General features: G+C 39.5%; 3 protein-coding genes across 5 annotated transcripts; 2 read left to right on the top strand and 1 right to left on the bottom strand.

The window, feature by feature from the left end:
• The first annotated feature begins 86 nt into the window (after positions 1 to 86).
• On the top strand, positions 87 to 4,631 carry LOC136253153 (intraflagellar transport protein 27 homolog). Of its 2 annotated transcripts, none has more exons than XM_066045784.1 (6): positions 87 to 206; positions 257 to 336; positions 383 to 436; positions 1,623 to 1,682; positions 1,953 to 2,180; positions 3,957 to 3,977. In XM_066045784.1, exons 1-6 carry the CDS (start codon positions 170 to 172, stop codon positions 3,960 to 3,962), a joined length of 465 nt encoding a protein of 154 aa, XP_065901856.1. In that variant the 5' UTR covers positions 87 to 169; the 3' UTR covers positions 3,963 to 3,977. The 2 variants fall into 2 exon arrangements, with proteins under 2 accessions (XP_065901856.1, XP_065901855.1); XM_066045783.1 differs by lacking the exon at positions 3,957 to 3,977 and adding an exon at positions 4,444 to 4,631 and having other exon boundaries at positions 88 to 206.
• LOC136253149 (deubiquitinating protein VCPIP1-like) lies at positions 4,504 to 15,754 on the bottom strand. Of its 2 annotated transcripts, XM_066045773.1 has the most exons (13): positions 15,375 to 15,754; positions 14,133 to 15,326; positions 11,133 to 11,260; positions 10,944 to 11,080; positions 10,181 to 10,303; positions 9,578 to 9,855; positions 9,205 to 9,356; positions 8,943 to 9,157; positions 7,763 to 8,036; positions 7,412 to 7,595; positions 7,249 to 7,362; positions 5,448 to 5,483; positions 4,504 to 4,673 (listed from the first exon to the last, which is right to left on the bottom strand). In XM_066045773.1, the coding sequence occupies exons 1-13, from the start codon at positions 15,669 to 15,671 to the stop codon at positions 4,599 to 4,601; spliced, it is 3,207 nt and encodes a 1,068-aa protein (XP_065901845.1). In that variant the 5' UTR covers positions 15,672 to 15,754; the 3' UTR covers positions 4,504 to 4,598. The 2 variants fall into 2 exon arrangements, with proteins under 2 accessions (XP_065901845.1, XP_065901846.1); XM_066045774.1 differs by lacking the exon at positions 5,448 to 5,483.
• LOC136253155 (protein phosphatase inhibitor 2-like) lies at positions 15,735 to 23,126 on the top strand. The gene is made up of 4 exons (XM_066045785.1): positions 15,735 to 15,893; positions 16,117 to 16,305; positions 21,868 to 21,968; positions 22,883 to 23,126. Exons 1-4 carry the CDS (start codon positions 15,799 to 15,801, stop codon positions 23,029 to 23,031), a joined length of 534 nt encoding a protein of 177 aa, XP_065901857.1. The 5' UTR covers positions 15,735 to 15,798; the 3' UTR covers positions 23,032 to 23,126.
• Positions 23,127 to 23,521: the final 395 nt, after the last annotated feature.

Below are 23,521 nucleotides of genomic sequence, written 5' to 3'. Positions count from 1 at the left end.
GTCAAGGATTCAAGCTAGATTCGTCTTCTTGAGGATATCTAGTATCTACCAATAAACTAATTATACATGTGCTTGTGACGCAAGACTATTACGCGCTTGCGCTATAGCAATTTTATTCTATTTACAGCGCATTGTTAGTTACTAGCGCACTGTTAGTTACTAAGGAGTGATGCCACTGGTGTTGAGAGCAAAATGCCTCATAATAGGTGAGGATTATTCGCCGTAAATTAGTAGCTTGCACCACGTGGTGATTTAGGCGATAGCTGCGTAGGCAAGAGTGCCATAGTCCAGTGTTTCCATAGCGACGGGACCCACTACCCCAAAACCTACACAATGGTAATGTGGTGGTAGGGGGTTCTCACGTGATGTGTGCTTCCTTTAGACTACAGGAGTGGAAGTGTGTGTGAAGAGTGTCACCTTACCAGAGTGTAGTGTGGTGAGTGTTGTGTGTAGGGAAGGGGGTGGGGCTGTGTCATAGTAAATGTCATGTATGTACTTTGTAATTTTGACCTATCTATAAAGTTGTTACTCAGACCAGACAGTGTATAATTGTATCAATTGTGTGACCGGATCTGCAAAGAGGGGTCTTATAGCTTTTCAAAATTTCCAAGTTTGACGATTCATAACTCATCATGTGTTTAACTCATTGTCTTAAAATTACATCCAGGAATAGTACTATGTTAGGAATAGTACTACGTTAGGAATAGTGCTATGTTAGGAATAGTACTATGTTAGGAATAGTGCTATGTTAGGAATAGTACTATGTTAGGAATAGTACTATGTTAGCTATGTTAAGAATAGTACTATGTTAGGAATAGTACTATGTTAGGAGTGTAAAGTGACCACATTTCAGGCTGGTACCATACTCACAAGTCAAGTTATGGATTGCCAAGTATATGCAATTGGAAAGGCTATAAGACCCCTTTTCACAGATCTGGTCACTTATTAAAAGTCTCTACATACTGTATGTACTGTAAACACACTTTGTGGTTTAAACACTTTCCTCTATGGCCACAAGGCTTTGCCTTATTAATGGATAGCAAGGTTACACAATCAACTATAGCTAGATATAGTAGACCATATACCAAGTCATGTAGTATTTCAAAACTGACTGAATACTTTTAAAGCTAAACATTTCAATGGAAATGACAAAGTATCACTTTGTAGATTAGCTGGGAAAAAAGTTTGGCCAATAGCCGTAGCCAGTGAAACAAATAATCTAATTACAGCATTAAGCATCGGTCAATTTTGGTAGCTGGAAATCTGCAGATCTTGCTGGAAAGATTGAGATATTCTAATAGAACGATTATGTGGCAAATTGTAAGTAACTATAATAGTTATGTAAAGCAGTACTGACACTTCATTAGTTGTAAATGTGTCATAAACTACACAGTAAATTTACTGCCTGCCCAACCAGTGGTCATGTTGTTAAGGAATATTGTTATTATCGGCTTGGTCATCTATAATATGGTCACTGGCCTTATTAGGTGGCCATATTATCAAACCTTGTATAGCTGGACCTGCTAGATCTGGTCACTATAGTGAGGTGGTCTTATTAAGGTGGCCACTAAGTGAGGCTCACTCTCACAGTAGCTCACAATGGTGTCTGTTATTCCATACAGGAGTTCTATCTTCATGACTCAGCTGGCAAGGAAGTGTTTTCAGAACATGTTGTACAACTGGTGAGTAGTGTATTGTGTTCTATGTGTAAAGAAATTAGAAGTGCAATTTGAGGCATTTCTTTCTAAATTGTGCTCTGCTTACCTACGTAGCAATGGTCTTAGCCAAGTTCCAAACATTGCCAGCTCTTAATATTCTGGCTACTTGAACAGCAATTGAAGATGGAGTAGTGAATCTCATTGCGTGTTTTGTAATACATCTGTTTGGAGAAGCTTCTTTGTTCATAATTATATTATTCAGTAGTCACTGTAGTTGTCTGATATTCCCTGTAGTGGGACCACCCCTCCATGTTACTACTGGTGTATGACATCACTAACAAGACGTCATTCAGGAATTGTACTAAGTGGCTAGAGAGGGCTAGGGCACAGAAACCTGAACAACCCTTTCCAGTTGTGCTGCTAGGCAACAGGAAGGATCTGTCCACTCGTAGGGAAGTGTCAGAGAAGGAAGGGCAAGAACTAGCCAATGAAAATGATCTAGCTTTCTTTGAATGCTCAGCAGTAAGTAGTATGGATGTGTAAAGATGTTCTGCATACCTGATTATCAAGGTGTCCTTATTAGTGAGTGAGGGACATTCCTTATTAGTGAGGTGTCCTGATTTCAGGGATCTAAACGTGTGTACACTAATACAAATGGGACCATGGTGTCCTTTTTGATGTGGGTTGCACTATGCAGTGTAGACTTATTCAGAAATCATGGTTGGTGGTGAAGGTACAGTATGTAGTTGACTCAACTTCACTACCTACCATAGTAGTGTTGTACTGTTATAGTATGTAGAATGTCACTCATCACTGAACTACAAGTGATTGTTCTATTAGAGTAGTTGATGCTTAAATTCCACCACAATAATTACTGTGTGCATTTGTACTGGTTTTTACTGGTCCATTTTTGCAACGGATTAACATAAAATTTTCAAGCTGGTGGTCTTGTTGTGAATTAACTGGCCAGTTTATACTAAACAATCTTCACATGCTTCCAGACCTCGGAGAAAATTAGGAGGAAGTTTATTGCAAGGTGATAGTCCTATGGCAAATCATTACACATAATACGATTGTTTATAATATCACCTGTCATTTCTTCATCTGTGTTTGAAGAATTCCGAAACACACTTTGTGTGGTCTCCAAAACAGTGGCAGGGTCCATTTCCCTAAAGCATCAACATCATTTGTAACACTTGTGGAGTCTGATAGCAGATCGTGCTCCATGGGTTCATCGTGGAAGTTGATAAAGTATTTTTGCCTGTATATTCTGGCTTCTGTGCTTGCAGAGATCTTTCATTACATGGATAGCACATTCAACTTTAAAAATATTCCAGCCATATACAGGGGGTACAACAAGGGGTACTTATTCCAGCCATAAGTACCCCTTGTTGAACTGCACTGTAAACAGAGCTATCTCCATCTCCACCTGCATCTGAGACCATGTATAGCCTGAAGTATAATGTCAGCTAGCCATGGAGCATGATGAACCAGACCAGTTTTTGAAACAATGATGATTTGGAGGTGGTTGTTTTTAATGTTCACTAACTGAACACACAGAACAGTACTAGTTGCAAATCCCGATGAAAAATAACTTTTTAGTAGCTGCTCCCAAAGATAACACCTGATTTCACATTGTATGAATGTTTATGGGCTCATTTCATAAAATATGACAGTGATGGCAGGCACTTCACCATCAAACCTATTGTTCTAGTTGTTATTCTTCTTGTCCTGCACTCAATATTTGCTCCATGACAAGTAACTTAAGGTATGTACCAAGTGTACGTTCCATTTCTACAAAGTAGGCACTAGTGAGTGATAGCACCAAGATGTAGGTTAGTTGTTCTTCCAAATGTGCCTCTCCACTACCTGTTGCCATTTGTTCAAGGACAGGACCAATCTCATGGCACTTATTCCACCTTGCTTGATTGGCAACCTGCGAAGCTTGTTTACACTTACCGTATGGAGGGAAACTTTGGTGCCATTAAAATTTGGCGAATGACCACGAATTCGCCAAATTTTCCCCATCCAAATATTTTGCTGGTCAAGAAAATAACAAACCAAGCCTCAAACTAATCAATTTTCTACTTGACCAAGGGCTACTGGGCCAGGAATCACGCAAGAACCAAGCCTGCCTCGACTACCTTACTAGGTAGCTAGCTACTGTACACGTGGTATCCTCAAACCTCACCTTGAAACGGGTGTGACAAGTAGTGAGTCCTACCATATTATAATGAAGTATGATATTCACTATTCCAGAGGGTGTAGATCTACTGTCTATATAGTGTTACCTTTTAGTTATAGATGACTCCCGCTGAAGAGGTGTGGCACTCCCAGTTCTCGCTTCAGGTAATTAGTGATCTAATTAATTAAATAGGGCGTGCGCTCTGCTAACAAATTTTATTTCGCCAACAGTGATGTTTTGCTTGATTCACCAAATTTTTTCTCCTCCAAAGTTTCCCTCCGTACGGTAGATGCGACCATGCATATAGTCACTATAAACAATTAGTTTACAGCTACCCACATAAAGTCGTGGCGTAATGTCAGCCTCATACCTCATATCTGTAGCCAAAAAATCAGTGGCCAAAGTCTAAGGCTTCTAAGGTGCTTGCTAAGGTTTCTTTTACTGTATAATGAGTTTACAAACGGATATACCATATAGCAGCAATCACTGAAATTTCAAAAATAATTCAGACATCATACATATAGCCATATTAAGGTACATGTGTATAGTGTGGCATTGTCATAACATTTCCTTATTGACAAACATGTTCTTACTACACAGAAGGAGACACTGAACATCACTGAACCATTCCACCAGTTAGCAGAACAATACTACCAGCTATACAGGGATAAGATGCAGTCCATCAAATCATTAACATCGTAACATGTGTGTATACAAAAAAAACATTATCAAATTAATAATAATTGTTGTTGTCATCATCTAGGTGATGATGTCTGTTCGAATTTCAACTTCTCATTCTTCAGATCTTTAATTTCTTGTTGTACTTTATGCTGTAGTGAAGAGAAGGGATCACATGAGCAGGCTAGGAGTTCATATTGAGTCTGATACAAACACTGTAACATGTTGGTAGTCTGTCCTCAAAATAAAGATGTTATACTGGGGACAGTGTGTTTGTACGGGCTATACTGGGGACAGTATGTTTGTACGGGCTATACTGGGGACAGTGTGTTTGTACGGGCTATACTGGGGACAGTATGTTTGTACGGGCTATACTGGGGACAGTGTGTTTGTACGGGCTATACTGGGGACAGTGTGTTTGTACGGGCTATACTGGGGACATTGTTTGTACGGGCTATACTGGGGACAGTGTGTTTGTACGGGCTATACTGGGGACATTGTGTTTGTACGGGCTATACTGGGGACATTGTGTTTGTACGGGCTATACTGGGGCAGTGTGTTTGTATGGGCTATACTGGGGACGGTGTGTTTGTACAGGCTATATTGGGGACGGTGTGTTTGTACGGGCTACACTGGGTACATTGTGTTTGTACGGGCTATACTGGGGACAGTGTGTTTGTACAGGTTATACTGGGGACAGTGTGTTTGTACAGGGTATACTGGGGACAGTGTGTTTGTACAGGTTATACTGGGGACAATGTGTTTGTACAGGTTATGCTGGGGACAGTGTGTTTGTACAGGTTGTACTGGGGACAGTGTGTTTGTACAGGGTATACTGGGTACAGGGGACAATGCGTTTGTACAGGTTATACTGGGGACAGCTATGTAGGTACTCTTCTTACAAACTTTTGCTAACATGTACTCACCAATTTTGACATTAGTTTGTCCTTTACATCGTCACCCTATGGGGGGTAATGGTGACACAGTAATGGACACATGGAAGGGTATCAGTTACACAGTATTCAATAGATATACAGACTAGTACTCATCATCTCACATGAGACAACTTGTCTTATTATAGTCACAAATGAAATGTGTAGTGAAATTGTTTACATTAATTGTTAGCACATGATAACAAATGAGTGACTGTACATGCACACAACATACACTAACATGTACAAATTTCATATCTCAATTTTACATTATGTTGTAGGTGTGAATGTCAAAAATAATCTCTCCAAATAGATAGTTAGGTCATTAGATTGTCTGAAAGGGAGACCGGTTGCCCCCTCATATATAAATAATGGATGGGAAAACCACTAACTTCAAAATATCATATCTTATACAGACAAGGCCACACTAGAACTGTTCCAATGGTGTGCAGCTTGATGGACATGTGGGAGGCATTGGTCTCCCTCAACAAATCGATGGAGCAAATCTTCAGATGTTTGCCTTCAATGGCCTACCCTTGCATCAAGTAGAAATTACTTGAGTGTATCGATGATGCATGACATCATGTATGATCGATACAGTTCTTTGAAACTTGTGGACTACTCTACTTTCAACTCCTCCTGCACTGTGCTCATTCCATATGTCTTGTTCCTCCACAAAATAAATTATTTCATTCTCTTTTTTGTGTGCTGTTTTGATGCTCAGTCCTCCAAAATTTTGTCCTGCTGTGTGTCCGTTGTTTTGTCATTGTTAACTTCAGTAATTGTAATTTGTTCAATAATAATATTGTAATTTGTTTATGTAACTGTAACTGTACTGTTGATATTTAGATACTTTTGTATTTATTGTGCTTTGTGTCTTGGGAAGCATCCCTGTAGAGTCTTTGCCATTTGGTGTCACCCTGTCTTTTGACAAATCAGATAAATACTAATATATATGCTATCCTTTTAAAAGCTGGAGAGGTTACTTTTACTTTAGACATCGTATCTACAAAATTCAGGTTGCAAGGGGCAACAGTTAATTATTCCTTAATATGAAATTTGTTTATTGGAAAAATTGCTACAATAGTTTACTGTGTGTTCAAACCATTAATACAGGATGATACCAATCCTGAGTGATTACATGTACCAGGAGTATATCAAATCCTATGGACAAGGGAGCGTGTAACTCAATACACTACCGAAACTACAGGCAAATTTCAAACATGGCGTCCAGTGTTACTATGTATATAATTGGTTACATCATCCTTACATGCAACAGGAATGTGCATAATGGACCGCCACTTCATTGTATTCTGTGAAGGCAAACTAGCTGGCTTTGATAAGAGGGCATCAAGTCGAAGGATAACTTTACAATGGTTGAGTTAAGTAATTTCACATCACTAGTGAATACAGAAAGGCTACCCAGTTATACCTGTGCTATCATTGTGCCATCTGACTTCGTTTCCATTGCTTCCTTTCAGTGATGCCGGTAATGTGACGTACTCGATTATGCATATCAGTATAATGTCCTAATAAGGAATTTTATACAGTTATCTTTTATAGTGCACGGAAGCCATGTTTGAATTTCGCTATTTACAGAGTTACATGCTTCCTTGTCCATAGGATTCAATGTGCTCCTACATGTACTGTACAGTTATGGAGTAGAGTGTTGTACATGTAGCTAGGTTATCCCTTCTACATTCAGTGTAACCAAACTCTATTTATAGTTGGACAGGTCACAACTGATGATGGATAACGTGTGTAGTAACAATTACACATTGATGAGAAGCCATACCTGTTCCTGGTTGCCATGGTTTTCATGTAATGAACTTTTTAACATGCCCTCTTCCTCGTTCAACTGGTCTATCCTGTCATCCAACAACTTTATTGCTGCTCTTGTAATAGTGTCCTACAGGAAGTGACATCATTACAACAGGAAATGACATAACAAGACTCACTTTCCTGGCATCACTTCCACTAGATAATGTGTGGCCTTTACCAGAGAATGCCTTTTGTTGTGGTCGACGATTCACTGCCCCACTATACCCCCCTAACAGTGACACACCTGAGGTGGCCGCTTCATCGTTGCCAGAAATCATAATAACCCGTGTGTTCTCATCAGGGTGGGCTACGGCATATGATCTGTAATGCACAGGGGGGCAGTATGACAATGGTGGACGTCATCATAACACACTGACTGCTCTATTAGAGTATGTCTCATATAAACTGAATCTCACTAACTTCTTAACACTAACCCAAGAGTAGTACTACATACACTACAACACCTGTTACAGGATGGACTAACTCACTTCTCCTTCTCCAGGTCACTCAGAGGCCTCACTGGGATATGTTCTGCCCCCAGGCATAATTGTAGACACCTGTCTATCTTGTTAATCCTAAACACCTTGTCTGGAAACATCGGTAATTTAAAGTGCGTTCCATCCTTGAAGCTGTCACCAAACCCCTCCCTGGCCATCTCATATACCTCTCCTCCTTCTCGGAACATTGATGGCTTGTGTTGAGCCATAGGCCACATGTCAGTCTGTTGACCCATTAATATGGACTGGAGCATCTTCAGCTGATCTGGAGTGAACACAACATTATACAACAATTAGGTGTGCATTAAATAGCAGTGACAGAAATAACACATTAGCTGGATTAACCCCAATTCTACTTGGACAACCTTACCAGGAAAGCCATTCACCTTCCACAAGCTTCTCATCCTTACTGTTAGCAATGTATATGATATATAGATCAGTTGAAGCAATGATGCTCGGTCACATAGTTCACTGGTGCTCGGTCACATAGTTGTTAAGCTTACAATGTAATATACAAGTCACCAGGATGGTACCATAGAGGGATTTTGTCAGAGGAGGAAAATTTTCATGTTCTTTGCAGATTGGGTTCAATCTGCAAAGATTTTCTCCTTGAAATTTGCACCTCAATCAGAATGCATACATGATTCCAAAATGTCTCCCCTTGAAATTTTGGAAGGCAGTGACCCGCTAATTACTTCCGCTCAAAAACCCTGCTATATATGGTATACACCACCTAGTGATGTAATAGCCATCATTAGCCACATTGTGTGTGGTTTGTGCTTGCGTGCATGTGTATGTCTGTGTTTTAGTGGTGTTGGGGTTGTGTTGGAACTTTGTGTTCTGCGACCTCTCTCCATAAGACCTGGAGTCACACCACAAGGCATTCAGGTTAGAACCACAGGAATAAGGTGAGACCAATATGGTTAAAATGGACCTTATAACTGGCAATGCAGAACCAGTAAGGTACTGATGTCATTTGCTGTTGTTAGTTTAAAGGTTGCAATGCAAATGAAAGGAATTCAATTGTCTGGTGAAATAAAACCTTCTAAGAGCTGTACAAACCAGGTGTATAGTAAATGGTGAGTAGATCAGTGATTGAAATGTGACACATTTCACACATTGTGTGCGATCACAACATGGCTACATCCCCTCTCCTACCCTCAACACTTACTGGTGGCAGCTTCCTCCACTTCACTGGATGTTGATTGGCTACTGCTCTCGTCATTCAATGCAGCTTCTAGCTCCGCCCCCTTCTCTGTCTGCTCTGATTCATTTGGTATTACATCCACTAATACTCTATCCCCATTGGCTAGATTAAGGGGTTGGGTTGGTTCACTAGGGGGATGTAATTCTTTTGGAGGGAAGCCACATCGTAACCTCTGCTGCCTGTGAGGGTATACTAGACTTTACTGGAGATTACCAACATCACTTACTCTGGAGGAACACTCAGTTCATGCTCTATGGCTTCTTGTAGTTGTCCAAAGGTCACACTAGCATCTATCGTTAATGTTGCTTGTTTACTATTGTCTGATAATGTGACCTTTATCCTCAGAAGAGATGGCTTAGCTTTCTTCTCACTAGCAGGCTACAATGTTGTCACAATATGTATATAAGACATTTAGTCTGAGCTGCGTCCACATTATCCCTGGCTGAGCAGTAAGCTCTTTATATACCACAACAGTTTAACTAACATGTAGGCTTTCATTGGTAAAGTGTGAATAACTTATTAACAAAGAGATCAAAATCTCACAAGCTAGTAAAGTTATTAGCTTCAAATTTACAACAAACCATACGAGTTATAAATACCTTGCTAGTATCCTGAGATATACTAGAAGTATCCTGAGAATGTGTCTTGTGTTTACCAGTAGTATCCTGAGTAGTATGCGTAGGATTACTAGATGCAGTTGCTTGGCTGGTGGTCTTGGCGGCTAGCTTATTGCTAGCATGTCGTTGTTGTTGTGGTGCATTGGTCTTGATACGATGATGAATGTCTTTCTCTGCTTGACTAAGTGTTAGCTCTTCCTTGTGTAGGGTCTTCCCCTTGGGACCAGTAATTATCATCTTGTGAGGACCAACCATGCCCACTACACATCACATGAGACAACAATGATGTTATAAGACCGACCACTATGTAACTAGCCACTCAATCAATGGAAATTATATTCACCAAATTAGAGAAAACCTTTCTAAGGTTTGGTCCTTGCCTCTCTACCTCTGAAGACTCTTTATTGTAGCAATAATGGGCCAAAATTTCTTAATTCTAATATATAGTGATCTCCAGCAACCTGAATATAAATTATACCATATTACTGTCAAGCACCTGCTAAAATTAGGAATTTGTCCTCAACAGTGTCATGCATATAAACTAACAAATACACCAAATTCAACCAATCAGTGAAGACAACATACCATTGCTGTTGTCAGGGGCAATGGCATCTGTGTGTGGGAGAGGCTCCTCTGCTGCTTTGGTTGCTGTTGCAGCCAATATGGTTTCAACAACTCGATGAACCAGTTGATCCTCTCCAAAATCCCCTGTGTGTAATGATATCATATTACATCATCAGTTAACCTGGAAGCAGTGAGACATTAAATTCATAAATTGGTCGGACACATCTAAGGCCGAGTGACTTTCTGAAGGCCACCCAATGACTATTCTAAAATAGTCTGTGGCCAGCTAACAGCACATCAGGCTAACTGAAGCTCTGCTACATTGCCAGTATTCTAGGGACACATCACTCAAACAAATCGTAAGACTACCTCAGTGTTGGTTATGTAATGAGAATTTGTCATGTGTAACAACACAACCAAACATGGCACCTGGAAGTTGGCATTAGAGTATGGATAATGTAGTACTTGCTTCTTAGCTAGGAAAGTCATGTATTGTGTTGGGGTAGCTGAAAGAAGGTTTGTGAGGGTTCTGGGACACATACTGTACAGTAGAAAACTTCAGGGAATTGCTTTTCAATTCAGCAAAGTTTGCATTCCACTGTGTAGTGGTGGTACATGATGAAATGTGGTACTTTTTCACCAATCGGATTATTTGCAGATTCCTCAAAGTATTATATCCCACTCAAAGTTTCTCTAGTACATCACCACACTAAGGTGTTGAACTATGAGATCATGTGATGACCTCCTCATAGTTCAGTATGTTTTTCTATATAATGCCACTCACCTGGAAAATGTTTGTTTATTAGTTCCCTAGCAACATCATAAGCATTAGAGTTCAGAGAAGGGTCAGATGTCTCATACTGGAACCAATATGCTTCCATGGTAACGAGACGTCCCTTCCATGACAAACTTAGTGGTATCCTATGGCAACAAGATGTCGCCAATCAGATCAAACCATGACTATGTCACTCACTTTACGGGGAGGTTGTCATATTCTTTCCCTTCCCAGTAGTGTTTGTAGCCACACCCACATTGATTGTTAGTTGTAGGAGTTGCTGTGCGGTCAAGATTCTCGTAGACTATTGTGTTGTCCGGACGAACCTGTAGATCATGTGAGCAGGTAACATGAGACTACAAACATCGTACGTACTAACAATTAGAAGTCCAAAAAACCTTAATTTCATTTTGTGTACAAATTAAAGTAACCTGTCTAATGTAGCCACCTGTGTAATAAGGTCACTGTGTAATAAGGTCACTGTGTAATAAGGTCACTGTATAATAAGGTCACTGTATAATAAGGTCACCTGTCTAAATCAGTCAACTTGATAATCCCCAAATGTGTCATTTGTGTACAAAGTATCCTGTCTAATTAATAAGGTAGGGATACAACATCCCATGGTAACATCCCATATGGTTTCACTGTTCCATTTACAAAATCTTTGGTTCATTTCACATCGTACATTATAATACCGTATATTCAATTTCTACACATCAGTATAAACAACATCTCTGATATAAACAAGTTATGATATCATGACACACACATCAGGTTTAAGCACTCCGGATTAGAGGTGTGCGTTATATCAAAAAAGTATCAATATCGTAATAATTTTCTGGTATTATTATCATATCGAATTCAATGCTGATTTCGGTATTTTATCGATTAGTCGATATATCGAGAAAATTTAGATAAAGTTGTAGTATTTTAGTCTGTGATAGCACAATCGTGCTAGAAACAAAGGTCAGTTATGTGCAATTTAGCTATTTTAAAACCTTACCTACCAGTTTCCTAGGCTTGTTAGTAGTACCATGTAATGGTTTTAGTGAATTTATTGTATTTAAATCATATTTATTAATATCGGCCGCTCACGCAATTAATCCGCCCACATTATTTAATTAATTGTCGAAATCGGATCGACATCGCGATATTTTACTAATTATCTATCAATATCGTATCAATCGCACACCTCTACTCCGGATTCTGTTTGGAAGACTCAAACATTTGTGACAATGATATTTGCTAATTGACTGTTTAATCCAGGAAGAAGATATCGGTTATATTTGTCCTCTAATGTTGGGTTTAGAGCTCCAAGTTGCACAGAAATATGTGGTATATTATATGCAATAACTACACCTGGTTGTGTGGTTTCTTCAATATCTGTTTTGTGTTTTTGGTAATCATCATGTAATTTGTCTAATCTACAAAACAAGTAGTCCCCCAGCTAGCAAACATCATCGTATCTATTATGGCAGGAAGTTGTGCAAGGTGCAGGGAATTATATTTTCCAAAACTCAAGGAAAATCTAGAGCTATTTCCTCAAGTATATCCCACTAAGCTACAGGATGAGACACACAATAGACTAGCTACACAATTGCTATGGAGACACACACACACACACACACACACACACACACACACACACACACACACACACACACACACACACACACACACACACACACACACACACACAATAAACTAGCTACACAATTGCTATGGAGACACACACACACACTACACACACGAAGCATTGAGAGGTATATGTTAGGGCTACAATGAATGCACAAATACATCTTCCACAAGATCTTTTGGGAAGCTTTGTGACTAATGTTGTCTGAACACAACTGATAGTTATTAGGGTATACACTGTAGTATAGACACCTACACTTTGGTACAGCTCCAGGTTTCAACTATAACTACACAAAATGGCAGCTGACTCACAAGGAGTAACAATACTCATGCATATGTTAGTATCCATGGCAACAAAGCTTCGGAGGGGTAAAGTAGCTAGTGAAACCAAAGAAAGCTTCAAACTATTCCCAGTTCATGTCTACATGTGGTACAATATCTACGTCATAGAAAACAGTACAAGGCACCTTGACAGGATTCATTACAATTATATGAAATACTAAATTATGTGAGTGTTCAGGAATTCACACAGTTCATAGTCATACAAGTAAAGAGTTTCACTACTCTTTTACTAAGAGGGATTGAAATTAAGGGCTCTGCAATATACCCATATTTAGTCATAACAAGGTATTAACAAAGCCGCAATACTATATACTGAGGCCCAATAGTGAACCATGATACTGAAATACTAAATATATCATAGTGGTCAGGGATGTTGTGATATCAAAATAAACTGTGTGTTTACAGAATGGGTAGCTGAGTGCAAATGTTTTTTGCCTTACCACTTACCAAATACCATCCCTATTCAACATTCATTGTACAGTATCCATTCAAGGGCAACACCTAAATTTACTCGGTATTATTTAAAAAATATACTGAATAAAGGTTTTTGGCAATACCGCAGAGCCCTACTTGAAACTATAAACCATATTTCTCCAGAAGTACCTAATGATTAATCTGAAGCCAAGGAGTTAGCCAAAGACATTTGAATTGTCTTTTGTCCTAGAAACCAGAGATCAACCACACCACCATCTCAACACCTTGTTTCATTTCCCTCACTCCACCATGAACTGGCCAGGCACACAGAAAAGGTTACAGTTTTGTATAGGACAAAAAATGTCGGATTACTGAAAACGAAGAGGACTCATGTCTTACAGCATCACACTTACACAAATACACATTTTTAAATTGTGGTTTAGACAGGTGACCATAAATACAGTGACCTTAGGTCTTACAGTGGAGCCAGCGTAATATGGACACCTTGGGACTGATCAAGGTGTCCTGAATATCAAGGTGTCCTGACTATCAAGGTGTCCTGATCATTAAGGGGTCCTGTTTATTAAGGTGTCCTGATTATCAAGGGGTCCTGATTATCAAGGTGTCCTGATTATCAAGGTGTCCTGATTATTAAAGTATCCTAATTTTCCAGCTCAGTTTATGTACTAAGGGATACTTTGGGACCTTAACCAACTGGATTGTGTAGGTGTCCTTAATAATTGGATCCAGCATCTTGACGCACAGAGGACCATACTACATTATTACATCGTTAATTACACCACTCACTTTCCTGACAGACTTCCCCTGGCAACCCTTACAAGTAACGTTAAAAGGTACGAAGGTATCTGTCTCCTCACAATACTGAGCAATTACATTATACAAGGGGAACATGTAATGATGACCATCCTTCAGTGGTGAGTATTCATCCTTAGCTAAAGTGTATAATTCTCCCCCAGGCCTAAACCATGACGCTTGTAAAAGTGTCAACATGCTGCATGTAACACAACGCCAGAGGCACTGTTCTTGTAAGGCTTCTAGTGTGGTTGCTATGACATCACGAGGTAGGGCAATGTAGCCGCAGCTGCGGTAGACATTCCGATTAACATCAGAAACTAGTGATGGTTTCACCTTGTTCTCTTGATAGAATAGTTCGTCCATACAATCTACTAGCTGTTTGAGGTATTTGTCAGACATTGATTTCCCCCCAGCTACTTCAATAAAACCATCAGAATCATATCGTAAATAAGATGACGCCTGATCTTGTGACACACCCCATACCTTCGGTTGAATGTCTGGTGGTATCCTAGGTAACGGGCGATCCTTGATAGCAACTAATGGGATGTAGTGGTTACGTCCCCCACTGGACCAGCCAATTACGATTGGCTGATTCAAACTGTTGTCCTTGGATACACAGTGGGCGGGGTCATGTAAAATTGGGAGGAATATTCCAGCGTAGTCACCTGAAGACTGCATACCTGTGACACTATCCAGCAATATGATTGGACGCTTCAAAACATTAGCCAAACCAAACAAGTGAATGTTTGTCAACCCCATTGGCTGGCCATCCTCAGGGGCATAGTCTGGCCCCGCCTCCTTGATGATGTTCGGCCAATCAGCTTCATCAAAAAACTCACTACATAGTGACTTATAACTGGGCAGATTTTGCTCTAAATGTGCCTGAAGATTAGTTCTCAAAGGATGCCAGAATAATTCTCTTCCTACCAGACATCTTGAAATGGCGTGTACTAGGCAGTGGCCATCTCCATCTACATGTAAAGGTACCAACCTTTCCTCTCCATTAGAACAACTTGCTAGAAGGTCAAGTGTCCCCCTGAGGTAGTTCACTGACCCAGATCTGTCACGGCCATACCCCTCAACCCCTAATTCACTTTGTTCAATACAGAATGCTCTATCTGATAACTTGGAACAGTCGAATACACTACTCTGACTTAGCTCCAGTAATGGTACAGCCTTCTTGTCCTAAATGGGGTAAGAATGGGTTACTGTATCACGTGATAAGCACCGTACCTTCATCCCATGTGTTGTCAGAAATGGAGACAACAGTTTACACTGATAATCTGATATGCCCTTTACTATCTGATCACCTTTATCTCTGTGAGCTTGGCTGAACAGTGTCCGTATAACATTTAGGAGTTCCTTAGGGCTCGTTATTGCCTTTTTTTCCACGAGTTGCTCTGTGTTATGGCGCCGTCCACAGCACGTACACTCAACGCTCTTCTCGTAAGAAGGGAACAGCAATTTCGTGTTACACTCCTGCTCGGGGCACACGCCACTCGAGTAGCTTAATTCGCTGATGAAGTTCATGACCGCTTTGCTGCTTCAATTTGCCGTCACGTGTGATTATATCTAAATCTTCTCCACCCGATTAAGCGCGCATCATAAAAATTATTAGGAGCGCTGGTAAAACAATTTCACGTGAGCTTTGATCGATATGGCGGAATGCAGTAGCAGCAGTTCGCGACCTGTTAAGAGTATTCTGAAGAGAGGGAGTAGTGAACAAAGAAAAACCAGTCAAGTTGACTACCCGTGAGTTACTGTAAAGATGTTGTTGCTGGAAGTTGACTTGAAACTCGCTACCATGGGACCAGTACACACTTTTCAGCTGTTTCGTACACCTAACGTAGTACTGAGGTCCTGTTACAAACGTGTGTACTACAAATTTTCATATGAAAGTTGTTTATTTTATATCATGGCCTTAGTATACGGTGTCCCGTTATTGAGAGGTACAACAATGTATTTCTGGTCACAGTGGAGAGATGGGGGGCATTAAATGGGATGAGATGAACATCCTAATGACGGAACACCCTCTGGATAAGGATTATGGACACATGAAGATTGACGAGCCCAAGACACCTTATAGCTATGACAATGACCAGGGGGATGATGAGGATGAACAAACCGGGACTAGTAAAGTATGCCCTGAGGCACTGACAGACCGGTAAGTACATGTAGTGTGTTTTGTCATAGTAAGCTAGAGTTGGAGTGGGAGATTGTACTTTGCCACTTTACTACAATGGGGTCATGGTACAGTTTTTTTTTTTGCTTTGCTTTGCTTGCTGCAAGTACAGATTTGTTTTAAATATGTACATGAAGATAATATTCCAATGGTAAGACTTATTGTGCAGCCATTACAGTATCAAACAATCAAAGGAATTTAGCTTAATATTTGAAATTTTGAATGTTAAATGCGTGCCCTGAGTATGTCATAAACCGGCTGATAGTCAGGACACTATTGGTCAATGGTTGGTCCCAAGTTGTCCGTAGTACACTAATCACACACTACATGTAATACCACAGATATACAGTCAAGACCACAAGTGATGTTTGGTGTGTGTTAATTTGACCATCAGGTGGTGGTGAATTTCTTATATTGTTTTTGGTGGGCAACTGACACCAATTAACCAGCTATTTTAAGGCTAGATAAACGTTAACAATTGAGATCTGATATGCTTGACAGCTGCGTGGAACCACCAAAGTTCTCACACAAATGTGTGTGAGTGGGAGGTAAAGCTTACCCTATTACTACTCCTCCACATTATGTAAGGGACAGTAGTTCCGCTCTAGATATTTGTAACACCAAATACAAACTACCCATTCAAACTGGCACCATATTTGCCAGTTGAACTATAAAGTTATGTAGTGAATGTGATAGTGTATAGCATTGATGATGTGTGACCAGATTAGCAGGCTAAGTTACTGGTTAACAATTTCCACACTAACCATGTCCTAACAATTCTTTTGACAGTGAGCTTTCTGTTGGCCTGTAGAAACACGCCTCATGGCTCTATATTTATTTTGTGTGGTTTTAGCTCTGAAGGATTAAGGAACCCTTAGAAACCTAACTAGTGGCTGCCCACCACCCTGTTGTAACAATATCAAACAATATGGTAGTACTGTTTAAGTAGGGATCACCCCTAAAGTGAAGCGCGTTGCCTAAAATTTCGCTGATACAAATTATCCTAGAGACATCTTACATGACGAAAATTACACTTTACGAAATAATATTGGTCCATCTAACATCAAATACAGCATTAAAAAGAAAACGTATGCAGGCAGCCAGATATAGATTAATTTTTTTTAAATCCTAAAACTCAAAATTTTGCCTGCCCAGGGTCTTCCCTAATAAAGTGCAATAGAGTGGTGCAACACTACTCTGCTTTGCTCAAAATTCTTTTGATGTGGTAAAGGAATGTAAATAGTAAATAAAGTGACTTTGATGTTGGTAGCAAATTGACAATTTAACTGCTCTACTTTATTTTGCTGGGGAAAGCTCTGCTGTCTGACCACAGTCACAAGGCTGGAGGCCAAATGAAGCAGCGCACGGTCACCATTTTACGCCACAATAACAAACTCACCAGTGGTATGCCCCTTTTGCAGTTCTGATGAGTGTGTGCCCTCTGTACCTTATCTTTCCTTTTATCTTCAATCAGATTGGTCGTCATCTTCTTCATGCAATGAAACCATATTGAAACGTTAATTTTCCATACCAGCACCTTCCTTGAGCGGCATGTTTAGATGCCACAAAATTGTCTGAAGCACTTACTGTACGCTCGGTAGATAACTAACTTTACGATAGGTCCAAAACCACACCCAACTAATAATCTTGATAACAGTCACAGAGACCACTCCTCTTAAAATTCTGTTTACTCGCTCACAATGACCACACCTCTTATTATTGTTCTTATATTGCTAGCACAGTGAAAATATGAAATAATGATCTCATCCCTCCTGGTAGGTGAAACGTTCAAGATACTCTAATACAGCAGTCACCTTAATGGAACAGTCACATTGTGTATAAGAGATGAATGATGGTATTACAGCATAGCTCTGTGCAAAAATCCCTACTTTGGCATTGGACTGTTATAACATGCCAATGTAGGCATTTTCTCACAGTAATACCATCATTCATCTCTTGTTTCACTACTTTTTACCACTTGATCCCTACTTCATTTTAAAACTAATACTAAGCTCTGTGTTTAGAACTAGTCTTGAATTTAGTTCTTTTCTGTTCAATTAAGAGTGCACTCTTCATGTTCCAACTATAAACTAGCCAACTCTAGATTAACAGTTGACGCTACTACTTGGATTGTATGTTAATTACAAGTTTTGGAGCTGCAGTGATGGGCAGGTATTGAGGTCTACCACATTGTAGTTCATCTGTTAGTAAACCTGGCTGTTATTATACATATGGGATATATTTGACCTTATTTAAAAACACTAACTGTGACAACTTCACTATCACTTGCTAGACGAATGGACTCAATCATGCTTTACAATCAATTGCAGAGGTTATACCCTTGCTGAGCTGGACATTGTTTTTGATATGTTATTCCATATTTTACGCCAGTCTGTTGGCAAGTCTATTTTTCAGTCATTGCCTTGACCAATGGACATTGTACCGTCATGTTATACTGCATACTAAGTTTGAACTTAGGACACCTCCAGTGTCACTGTGTTCACAGGATTAGATCTGGAGGCAGTTTTAGTCAAACAGTAGACTGTTGAAGGGAAGGTTTCTGAAAAATGCTGAATAGTGATTGGAAATGTTATCGTTTACGTAGTTAAATGAGAAAAATTTTAATGTATAAAGCGTGCTAGAGGGGCAAGTAGTTTCTAGGGAGAAGTGAGGGACAAACGTTCACACCCTCACTCCCAAAATGAACTCCAGCATCACAGTGATTTACTAGTTTTGTGTAGGAGACGTTTGCTGATGAAATTCTGACTGCTTTATTAGGGTGTTTTGTACCGTATATCATTGCATAACAGCAGTTACATTACTGGTAGCTTTTATCCGTGATCACCATATTTATCTATTAGGACACTGCAACAAGTACAGTATACTTGAGTTGTCATTTCAGCTGTCTATCCAACTAGTTAGTTTACCATTCAGATATAGTTTGTACTGTCACTATAGGAGAAATTGATCTTGAGAGATTACAGTACCCAGTTATTATTATTGAATCATTTCTGTACTAGTTTGTACACATCACCTATTAGCATCATATTTCTGGACAGCACATCTAAAACGATAGTAATCCATTAAGGCTCGGAATCTCCCTGTACTTCTACCACTTATTACAATTTCTTTTAACATACTCATTCTTCTAATGAAAGACACACTAGAAATGAAGCTTCTCATAGCAACTTTAATATTGTTCCTACATTTTATCCTATAATATGAAAAGGTCGTTCAATTCCAAAGTGTCCTTACGGTACTGATTTTGAGTTCACTACTTATGCCCTGATGATTGTGAAGACTGATCACTCCCCCCCTACCCCAAAGTGAGTTGAAAAAATACCTCTTTTTTTTCCTTTGCCATAACTAGAGAGGAAAAAAATGAGCTCACTGAAAATTGATTTACAACCACATATAAACATTTGTTTTTATTATAGTAAATTTACTGGTTCATTGTAATCTCGTCATTGTACCTTAGTGTGGTCACAGTGAACGTCTTTCCTCGGAGATGTTAGGAATGACATACAATTCCAAAAGCTCCTGCTGATAATGTAAATAGATGACACGAAATAAGTCTGTTATAGCAACCCAACAACATTCAGATTACTGAGTTATTGCATACAAACAGTTATTCCTACCTTTCCTTTGAAGTTGGGCACTTTGTGGATAATAGCCAGTAGATGTGATGATAGAATGGAGAAGGTTGATTAGTTGAAAAGATTTCAATGTTTGGTTATGGTAACCATCCTGAGGACTTCCTTGGCAACTGCGATTAAAAATTTTTTGGCTTTTCCTGAACATGATTTTCCAATTCCTTGCAAGTTGTTGAGACGTTGAACTTCCCAGGCAGTTTTTCAACATAGAAGACCAGAGAAGGTGTTTGAGTGCTCCCCGGCAATGAAGCGTTCCTTGACTAACCAAACCACTTCAGTTAGACTCTCCTTGGCTTCCATAGTTTGCTTTTGGTAGTTAGTGGCCTCTTGTGCTAGCCAAATGGTATCCTTCTGAGCTTTGATGATAGCTTTGAGAGATTTCTTACTAAATTGCTATGGGGAAGGTTTGCTGCCATCATTCCCCGTCTCAGCCCACCAAGACCAGGGTTATCAGGGTTAAATGCGGCGTAATTACGTGACAAGAATACAACAGAAGCCTTTGTATTTTGTATCACGTGACTGTGTAATATGTATTAGACAAGCCATTATAATTAACGAGGAGTTTCATGCGGTAAACAGTGGCTTACTAAGTGGTCGTGCGCACTGTAATTTCTATCATAGGTGGTGGAAACCGAGAATGCCAATCCCCCCCCAATTTTATTGGATAATGCTTGCAAGAAAATTTTAATATACCTTAATAGAGCAGTCAATCTTCTAATAGTGCAGTCACTTTTACATTTCTTTTATAAAACTGTACGTAGCAAAGACAGTGAAAACCGTGTAAAATACTCTCAGAGCTTCTAAAATTTTATTGGGAAAATCCCTAGACCCCCATAAATTACATTCATATCCATTGTATGCTTCAGACCTTACTGTGTAAATTTCAAAGTTGTCCTCCTGGACGGCCGTGTGTTAAACTGTTGTGTGTTAAACTGTTGTGTGTTAAACTGTTGTTGTGTATTAAACTGTTGTTGTGTATTAAACTGTTGTTGTGTATTAAACTGTTGTTGTGTATTAAACTGTTGTTGCATATTAAACTGTTGTTGTGTATTAAACTGTTGTTGTGTATTAAACTGTTGCATAGACCATCGATTTGACTAACATAATAAAATTAATTGGCACAGAAATCCACTCAAATTACATGTAATTCTACATTTCAACTTTTGGTAATAATGAGGTCACCGTTAAGCAATGTGTAGTGATCCTTTACCATGAGATGATAACATTCCTGCACTGATCTTAACAGTCAGTAGCTGTAATTGTTGGTTGTTCACTTGTTTAATTAAACTTCGGTAGATATTGTGTATCATGTGATACTCATAAATCACAACAACAACAACCACTGTTGTACTGTTTGTGTAGTCACACGGTGCTTATTAGTTAGAGAGTATTATAAGTGTCTGATAAGTAACAAGTGAAGAGTCTCTATAGCTTAGTGGCACTATTAGCCTTGTCTGAAATTATGTCACAGACATAAAATGGCCACTGTAGGGTGGGGACGTTCATAAAATTTGTATGGGCAACTATGGGAAGAAAATTTTGAACGGCGATATCTCAGCTGAGATGGAAGATATTGAGCTCTAACCAGCAGGTGTGGTTATAAATTAGTTGAATGAATAGAAATCTAGCATTGTTTTGAAAATCTACCGAAAATTGCTTTTACGCACTTACTGTAATGTCTTATAGCCATACCTGCTAGTTAGAGTTCGATATCTTCCTTCTTGGCTGAGATATTGCCGTTCAAAATTTTCTTCCCATAGTCGCCCATACAATTTTTATGAACGTCCCCACACTATAGCGGCCATTTTTATGTCTGTGACGTAATTTTGGATAAAGCTCATTGGTGTATCACACATGTATCACATGATGTTTGTGTCACTGCTTGTTACAGGGTGAAGGAGATGGCAGGACAAGATCGTAGTGGTCAGAAGTTCTTCAGATCGTCAACATCACAAGATGATAGTGATGAGGAGTTGGACCCTGAACAGAGAAGTGAGGTCTCCTGGGGATTCCCCACCCTTCACCATACAGTGGACACCAAACACTCTACATAGTAGAATAAACCTCCATATATAATATTTGGGTCCCTACAGGTCTGGCTTCGTGCATTTGATAAGATCTCTTTACAGCTGTAAAAATGGACCAAAAGTCCATTAGTGAGAAGTGTCCACTTTTAGTTTGGTGGCTTGTGCTATGATTGTAAATGTGTCTAATTGGCCCAAGTATAACCTGTACAAACACCAGTATAACCTGTACAAACACATTGTCCCCAGTATAACCTGTACAAACACACTGTCCCCAGTATAACCCGTACAAACACACTGTCCCCAGTATAACCCGTACAAACATACTGTCCCCAGTATAACCTGTACAAACACACTGTCCCCAGTATAACCTGTACAAACACATTGTTCCCAGTATAACCTGTACAAACACATTGTCCCCAGTATAACCTGTACAAACACACTGTCCCCAGTATAACCCTTACAAACATACTGTCCCCAGTATAACCCGTACAAACATACTGTCCCCAGTATAACCTGTACAAACACATTGTCCCCAGTATAACCTGTACAAACACACTGTCCCCAGTATAACCCTTACAAACATACTGTCCCCAGTATAACCGGTACAAACACACTGTCCCCAGTATAACCTGTACAAATACACTGTCCCCAGTACAACCGGTACAAACACATTGTCCCCAGTATAACCTATACAAACACACTGTCCCCACGGTACAAACACACTGTCCCCAGTATAACCTGTACAAACACACCCGATCATATACATCTAGTGATAAGAGAAATGTTGAAAGGCCTTTACAGACTTGAAGTGTTACAGTGTGTTTGCTGAATATTTTTCTGTGACACAGTACAGTATCTTATACACGATCCTCTCCACAGCTCACAAAGAAGAGTTCAAGAAATGGCGCAAACAACATTATAACGAGTTCCAGAACATCCGGAAGGCTCGTATGTTACTAGCTCAAGAAGTTGATGATGAAGACGATGATGATGAAGCGATGGATGATAAACAATCTCATGTTAGCTGATGATACTGTTACCATGAGTACGCACCACACTATGTACATAGAAACTGTATATTGATGTTTTATACCAATTTGTTGTGCTCTATTTGGAGTAGTGACTCCAGAGTGTTTAAGTCCCATATACCTTAAATTAATGTGACCTTTTAGAAGGATAAATTTCAGGTTATTTAAATACTCTTGTATCTACAGAGGAACTCCTGTTAAGGACATATACCTTAACGGGAGTGTGATGGACATGTAAAGGACATGAGCCTAGGTTCTAAATTAATCATAACGGTACACATTGCCCAAAGTTGTGTGTGTCCTAGAAAATTTCTTTTGTTTTACCATGGAAGGATGGAGTTATGAGATCATTTCTGTAAACACCACAGATAAAAATTTAGATGGCCACTACCACCCACTTATTTTGCACTAAATCTTGTACAAGGTAGATTTGTCAATGTGTGTTAATGCTGAACATGCCAGCTAGACACCCTCATCTCTATGTACCATA

The sequence above is a fragment of the Dysidea avara genome, chromosome 4 (genome assembly GCF_963678975.1).
Source record: "Dysidea avara chromosome 4, odDysAvar1.4, whole genome shotgun sequence".
Taxonomy (NCBI): Eukaryota; Metazoa; Porifera; class Demospongiae; order Dictyoceratida; family Dysideidae; genus Dysidea; species Dysidea avara.
The sequence above is the reverse complement of the archived record's forward strand: the minus strand, read 5'-3'. Positions and strand labels throughout refer to the sequence as shown.

Coding starts and splice junctions, on each gene's coding strand:
- LOC136253153 (XM_066045783.1), top strand. CDS start 170: ATGCCACTGGTGTTGAGAGCAAAATGCCTCATAATAG. Junction 207..256: donor AGCAAAATGCCTCATAATAG/GTGAGGATTATT, acceptor GTGGTGATTTAG/GCGATAGCTGCGTAGGCAAG. Junction 337..382: donor ACCCCAAAACCTACACAATG/GTAATGTGGTGG, acceptor TGCTTCCTTTAG/ACTACAGGAGTGGAAGTGTG.
- LOC136253149 (XM_066045773.1), bottom strand. CDS start 15,671: ATGAACTTCATCAGCGAATTAAGCTACTCGAGTGGCGTGTGCCCCGAG. Junction 11,261..14,132: donor AGGGGAAGTCTGTCAGGAAA/GTGAGTGGTGTA, acceptor CATGATCTACAG/GTTCGTCCGGACAACACAAT. Junction 9,357..9,577: donor TATCTCAGGATACTAGCAAG/GTATTTATAACT, acceptor ACAACATTGTAG/CCTGCTAGTGAGAAGAAAGC.
- LOC136253155 (XM_066045785.1), top strand. CDS start 15,799: ATGGCGGAATGCAGTAGCAGCAGTTCGCGACCTGTTAAGAGTATTCTG. Junction 15,894..16,116: donor ACCAGTCAAGTTGACTACCC/GTGAGTTACTGT, acceptor TTCTGGTCACAG/TGGAGAGATGGGGGGCATTA. Junction 21,969..22,882: donor GTTGGACCCTGAACAGAGAA/GTGAGGTCTCCT, acceptor TCCTCTCCACAG/CTCACAAAGAAGAGTTCAAG.